The sequence below is a fragment of the Primulina tabacum genome, chromosome 4 (assembly GCF_025594145.1).
Source record: "Primulina tabacum isolate GXHZ01 chromosome 4, ASM2559414v2, whole genome shotgun sequence".
Taxonomy (NCBI): domain Eukaryota; kingdom Viridiplantae; phylum Streptophyta; class Magnoliopsida; order Lamiales; family Gesneriaceae; genus Primulina; species Primulina tabacum.
This window is the reverse complement of record NC_134553.1, coordinates 8,281,837-8,288,835: the sequence shown is the minus strand read 5'-3', so window position 1 is coordinate 8,288,835 and position 6,999 is coordinate 8,281,837. Positions and strand designations below refer to the sequence as shown.

Here is a 6,999-nt window from a genome sequence, read left to right as displayed (position 1 = left end):
AATTATTTGACAATTATTTAAAATCGGGTCTGGTTTATGACTATTTCTCACCCCATAAATTTTTATCTCAATGTGCCATGAAAATTTAATGTAAATATTATATTTAGTAGCAAATCAAGATTTGAAGATGGTGATTTCAAAGACATGAAAAGTATTGGAAGTTTATATAATATATTGCATTTGCATGTTTGCAATTACATATCTTTTGAACTTTGGATCTAGATATATATGGTTAATAAGGATCTTATCTCTCAAATATCGATCATCATTTATTATTTATAATGCATATGATATATTACAAATAATCAATATTTACATTATTATTAACATAATAAGAAGAGATGTATAAATCAGACAAACATATAAACAAACATGTCACGATATTTTAAAACTAATTATGAGACAAAATTTCAAAATTAAAGTTCATATTTTGGATAAGATTCAAAATTTATATCAAAATCATTAAAAAAATTAAAATAAAATTTAATGTTTTTTTACCTTTCATACAACATATTAAAATAAAGTTTAATATTTTTTTGTTCATCAACGTTGTATGACAACAAGTCCAGCCACAACTCAAGAACTACAAGAATATTTATTTCATCCCACGTCACAAATATTTAATACATATCACAAAATTTTCAGAGAACTGACAATATTTAATGTACGATCTAGTGTAGCATAGAAAAAAAAATAGAAACACAAAAACCACAATGTCGAATTTTACTGTGAAAGTTCATTTTCCAATAATTTAGAGGCTGGAACAACTCTGTCAATCTTGGTTACATAGGCAGAGGGAAACCATCCTTTATTACCTTTGCATTCGCCTTCCGACCACCCACTCGAAGCCACCTTCCAAATTCGAGTAAACTCACGCAGTGAGAGTTGGATCATGTGAACATATGCAAGTAAAATGAGCACATTCCAGATATAGAGAGCACTCATGTTCTAGAACATTACTCGACGACCATATTTCTAGTTATACAATGTGAGCCGAGCTCGAGCATACTAAAAAAAATTTTAGACCAACCATAGTAAGATAGCTCGCGAGTCGCTTGTGCGCCTTGCTATGTTTATTAACACTTTACAAGTATACAAAAAGTTAAATGAGTTCACGAGTTCGGGCAATAATTAGATCCTTCATTTCTAATCATGTTCGAACAAAACAAATAGACTTCAATAAAAAAAATGTACTTTTTCCGAGTTGCAGGTTGATAATTGTGTTGGTTAAAAACATAAAAGCTCAAAGTCAAATAACAAAACATGAATACTATTCGACTCAATTCATTTCTTTGCTCCCCCCTAAACAGGACCCACGGCGAACTACTTCAGGCAATCAGAGTAAGGGATGTAATACCATGCGTTACAAAAGAATAATCATGTCAAACACGAGAGCATTGAATAGGTACCTGTCGAACTACAACGTGATCATCAACTTCAAGAGTTAGCTCGCCCTCTGCTTGGGAGTCGAAGGAGTGTATGACCTGACAACAAAAAATATCAAGAACCAAAGCAAGTAAAGACACCGTGCATACAGACTGAAAAAGATACAAAAGCCGGAAAATTCATCTGTTTTCGGGACATAATAGAAACAAGAAACTTCCCAAAAAATACATTACTAAGCCAAAACAGCGATAAGTAACTAGCCTTTGCAAGAAAATAGGAATCGTTTTTATCCCCGTTGTTCTGACTACTGGATCTTATTGAAACTTTCTCGTCATTAACAGGTGAAATATTATCCTTGATTGATGGATTTTCGGATTGTAGAGATGAGTAATCCGTATGCTCCACGAGAATCATCTAAAAGTGAACAGTGAAATTAAACAAATAAAGATAGTAAAAATCATGATAAATGAAAATGATTGAAGTTTGACCTGGATAACACGAGGGGCTGCATACCTCAGAATGCAGTTTTTCCAATAAGGCAACTGCATTTTGATGATAAGATCTCTCAGCATCAACCTGTTTGCCTAAAGTTTATGAGGAGCACAACCAAAAAAATCCGAGAAAATAGAGATATAACCAGATCTGCTTAAATGCAAATATTTAGAGTGATTCGATAGCGCATGCGTCAATATTCCATCAAAATTTTAAAAAGCAACCCGATAATCCCATCATTTTATGAAAAATTCAAATGATTCCACATTCTAGGAATCATTGAAGTGCCATTTTCTCGATAATATCTATCCATAAAAAGCTATTAAGAATCAAATTGACCATCCTTCCAATGTCCATCTCTCCACACTGGACTCGTCAGACAGAAAAGGTAACGAATCCGACGAAATAATAAATGCAAAAAGAAAAGATATAAAATCTACTCTCTTGAACAAATTTACTTCATCATTTGCATGATATTTTGGGAGAAAAACACACACTGAAAAAAATACTTAACAAGTTCAAGATCAGATCAAGAAAAAACAACAAAATAAAATAACTGTGCTAGTTAACTAAATAATAAATCATCAACAGTTGGAATTTGAAGTTGAAGGCTAATAGGGTCCAAACAGATTGCACATAAACTCTAGGTCAATAAAAAATTGACTTCAAATATACCATGGAAAGAATCTTTTGGAAAGTAGACTCTTGCTGCTGATCCTCTACAGACAACATCGCAGCTGTAGCTTCTCTTCCAAGCGCCAACATTGAGGATTTGAGCTCCGATAACCTTTTTTCAGCGTTTCTAAGCTTTAGGGCACTTTCTGCAGAAGAATCTCTGAACTTTGATTGCCTTCTTATTACTTCAGCTGCCTAAATGGGGTTTGGAAAGTAGAAGATTAAACAATTAAATTAACTCGACAGTGCTTAATTTACCAAAATACCCCTCCCTGTACTGTATTAGCATATAATAATCTTTGATTTGTCCTATTTTCGGTATCTGAACTAGAATCAATAATGCCACTCACTGTATTAATGAAGTGAAGCATTAGATCTATATATTATTTTTGCAATAATTGTTTTTTCCTTTTCTAAAATACCCCCTACTTAATCAATGATATAATATATTAAAATTTTGATTTAAAAGTAAACTTGCTAGGCATATAATTAATACCCCCCACTTTAACAATGATATAATTAAAATTTTTGATATTTAAAAATAGCTGTGTTATGCATGCAATTAATTTAGAGACACAAAGCATTCACAGTACTATAGTATTAATGATTTCGAACCTGAATTTCAAACTCCTGGCTCATTCTATCATATTGGTGAGTCAAATGACGAGCATCTTCCAAAGGAGCACCATTCATCAATGCACGAAGTGGTTCAGAAACCTACATATAAGCAAGGTGCAACAATAGATATAGAGAACACAAGAAGATCGAATAACCACTAAAATATTACCAGATATGGATGATATTGAAGGCAAAATGGAAAATACAGTTCAAAGAGAGGAAACCCTTTGATTAAAAAAATGGCTGAGTTCTCTTTTTCTAGGCCGAAAACCATAGGCAAGCCGAAACATGAATACAAGCACTTCATATTATCATTGACCTAAAAAATTATTACCATGGAGAGATTTGAAACAGTGGACATGGAAAATTCTTTAATCTCACGAGTCTTGGGAAAATATAAGTTTTTTTCCTTTTTCTGAGGCAAATAGGCATTCCCCAATATTTGTTTCTTTCATATAATCATGCATCCATAGATATACATTGGTCATGGAGTTTATGGAAACTTAAATTGGCCTTAAACCGAGAATAGAAAGCACTTCTATGAAGTTAAGTCCTGCAAATGTCATTCCCAAATAAAATGAAAATATTAAGACGTTTGAGATTTCATTAACATGCAATTTTACTAAATTCATTACCTGATAACTAAGAATTCCAAGCATTGTTTCTCCATGATCTTCAATTGCGGCATGTGAGGTGCCAAAATTCGATGCGATCCTTGCTAGGGCATGAGTAGAATCCTGATTTTCAATGCCATACTTACAAGAATCTTCAGCCAATTTTCTGGCTGCAAAGTCAGGTCAAAATTAATTTTTTCCCCTCGTCACCAGAGAAATTTAATTGAGAAACATAGGACTACACACCTCTCACCATTTGTTTTTTGCTCGTTGAAATGAAGCCTTCTAACCCACGGACAATATCCCTCTGGAAATGCTGTGGAACAAAAAGCTCCTTAAATGTGACTGCTGAAGTTATATAAGAGGATTCATTAGATTCAGAAACCTCTACAGAAGATTGCAGGTAACAAAATAATCCCCCATGAATTTACTTTGGCTGCTCTTGTAGACTTGTATAAATTCTGTAGCTGTTGATGACAATGCATGTCAGTTTCATCAATCATAACCCCTTCATGGCCCAATTGACCTAGTTGCCTGAGAATAACCTGCCAATAAAGAAGGATCACATTTTTAAAAAGAGAAAATTTAAGATCAAATCAGCAGCCTACCTTTATGCTTGATGATTACAGAACGAAATTCCAAGAAAGACAAGAATGAAGATTGTTACTTGTTCAATCCAAGTTGCAAGTTTATGCAATAAAAACAACTCTATTAGGGCAGACAACCGGAAGTAGAATAATGCCTATTATCCTACGGAGGGAGGGATCTAGCAACAGCGAGGGGATGGGGGATATATCACACGAAAATATTTTGAAATTTTTGCTCTTTTCTAAATTACAAGTTCTGGTACCCCAAGATCCATTAAATCATCCCACCTAACCCTTCTTGTCTCATTTGGCCCCATACCTTGTTCCTCTGCTTATAGGTAGAATGATAAATGAGAGGTAAATGAATTTATAAGACTAGTTGTCAATGTGTTCTAACGAGCGTCGTCTCTGGCCAATATGAATGTTTTATATAGAAGACATGATGAATGTTTCTTTTGCATATGTCACTACACAGAGGTCAAGGTTAGAACACTATAAAAATAATTGATTAGAATTTGTTTCACTACCACAGTATGATGCATTTGAAGGCAGTAGGAGGAATGAGTACGCTAGTAAAACTCTCTCCTAAATCAACTTGCAATGAAAATAAGTTTAGTTGCTTAGAGCATTCTGTATCAAACCTATAACGAATTTCCGAATACGATAAGCACAATATTAACTTTACTTGCACATTTCAAAAGTAAAATCTGCGAAGTTGACCACGGTGAGGAAAATAAACAATGGATTCAAATAAGATGAAGGAAAATTAAGTCCTCTGTTAGGTCAAATAACATACAGGCACCAAATCAGTAATTTATGACTGTGTCAACACTTACATAACGTATCCCAGGACATCGATTCCTAGACCTTCACCCAATCGGATTTTTTCTTAGTATGGATATGGATGTCAGTTATCATAAGCGCATGCAAACTGCAGGTATAACCCATCCATCCAACATCAATATTAGTAGTAAAAAGCCCAAAACTATTACTAATTCCACATATCCTTGTTTCTGGTGCTCCTTACACATTAGAAAAGATTCGAATTTCTTTTGGTAAGAAATTCTCGATCCCACAATTATAAATGGCATACCAAAAAGGAGAGACGCAGATGATATCCAAAAGTGTACCTCAGACAATCGCGAAGTAAGAATGCGAAGCTCCATAGAGCACACAATCACACACATAAAAATAAATAATTAAACTGCGATTGTGAAACCTGTTACCTTATGCCAAAAATCAATCATCTTAAAAAAAAAAAACAGAATGAAAACCCAAAGAATCTTAATTCACTAGTTTTCATTTTTCAACACCAGCTTCCTATTTTCTTTTAATTTCAAGAATTCCATTCTACAAATCGAATCTTTCAGCAAGATGACAGCTCCGAACCAGATACTATCTACCATGTATAGTCCGATTTCCTTAAATTCAAGTGTTGAAATGAACTCCTAGAAAGTTTAAACAAGACAATAACACCATACCTGTTGTTGCCTAGCCACTTGTTCTCTTAGTTTACTCGCTTGCTTCTTGATAGCATCCATACTCGCAGGGCCACCATAAACTAACAACTCTCAAAAACTTCTGACACACAGATGCGCGCGCAGGAAGAAAAGAGATTGAATTTACACAGGCAAGCAAAGTATGAACTGGAAGAAGAATCAAATGATAAAAGAGCAATTGACTTTTCTTTTGGAGTGGAATGAAAAAAGTTTAGGACGAGAATAAAAGTGGGCACCACTGCTCCCACAATGCCAGCCGGGAAACTACAGTATTCATTACCAAAAAACTTCAACTTGGGCTTAACCCAATAGATACCGTATATATAAGCTCATATAATTTTAATTCATCTAACAATCACACACTTTAGATATATATGTAATTTTATAATTATGTTTTGTAAAAATAATCTCATGAGTTCGAAATTGTTGTCATTCATTAAATATATTTATTATCAATTTGGTCAATCAATCGTATCAACATAAAATCAATTCAGTATTTGCTACATTTCTAGTAAGCAGACTCACCAATGATTACATATGTCAAAACAACTTAATGACATAGATTATTATGTGAATGTGTAACATGAAAATTTCATGTTATATGATCACAATATATTTATTTCCACTTGATCATCCTTAAACTTTATTGATATGAAAATTTAATCATAATCAGAGTGTGAATAGACTGAAGAATTTCAGAATTAAATAATTTTAAATAATATTTATGAATTTTTTTAATAACAAAAGCATCTAAAAAAAACTTGTACTAAAATTGAGTATCTACAATTAACATAACACTCATACGAGTAGTGCGCTTATGAAACATTTTGGGTGGTAGTCATTTTGTAAGCGGATATGTAACCATAGAATTTGTACAGAGGTGCTGTAACGTCCCAGATTCGACGACTGTCCTCACTGTATCAAGACGATGCACCTTCGTGATATGAGTAGTACAAATCAAATCTTTTAAGCCATCTTCAACTGTACAGTCCATTACATTGAACAGTCTCGAAATCCCTCTCATTCCCGTGTGGGTCGGTTCATTCATGTTCCCTCCACCTAGAATCCTATCAGGAGCCGCTCATTGTCCGTGCAACTGATGGTACCGGCAATCACCCTCACCCTCTT

General features: G+C 33.8%; 1 protein-coding gene across 6 annotated transcripts; it reads right to left on the bottom strand.

Moving 5' to 3' along the window:
- Positions 1 to 582: 582 nt before the first annotated feature.
- LOC142542976 (SH3 domain-containing protein 1-like) lies at positions 583 to 6,139 on the bottom strand. 6 transcript variants are annotated; one of them, XM_075649911.1, is made up of 10 exons: positions 5,854 to 6,139; positions 4,171 to 4,330; positions 4,039 to 4,101; positions 3,807 to 3,955; positions 3,169 to 3,270; positions 2,554 to 2,748; positions 1,900 to 1,962; positions 1,648 to 1,800; positions 1,410 to 1,484; positions 583 to 870 (listed from the first exon to the last, which is right to left on the bottom strand). In XM_075649911.1, exons 1-10 carry the CDS (start codon positions 5,911 to 5,913, stop codon positions 724 to 726), a joined length of 1,167 nt encoding a protein of 388 aa, XP_075506026.1. In that variant the 5' UTR covers positions 5,914 to 6,139; the 3' UTR covers positions 583 to 723. The 6 variants fall into 6 exon arrangements, with proteins under 6 accessions (XP_075506026.1, XP_075506027.1, XP_075506031.1 ...); XM_075649912.1 differs by having other exon boundaries at positions 584 to 852; XM_075649916.1 differs by having other exon boundaries at positions 584 to 870; positions 4,032 to 4,133; positions 4,217 to 4,330.
- Positions 6,140 to 6,999: the final 860 nt, after the last annotated feature.

What these genes read in the sequence shown, in the direction of transcription:
- LOC142542976 (XM_075649911.1), bottom strand. Translation starts at nt 5,913, where the DNA reads ATGGATGCTATCAAGAAGCAAGCGAGTAAACTAAGAGAACAAGTGGCT. An exon ending in TTGGAATTCTTAGTTATCAG is followed by an intron (nt 3,271 to 3,806) that starts GTAATGAATTTA and finishes GCTTATATGTAG; the next exon opens with GTTTCTGAACCACTTCGTGC. An exon ending in GCCAGGAGTTTGAAATTCAG is followed by an intron (nt 2,749 to 3,168) that starts GTTCGAAATCAT and finishes AACCCCATTTAG; the next exon opens with GCAGCTGAAGTAATAAGAAG.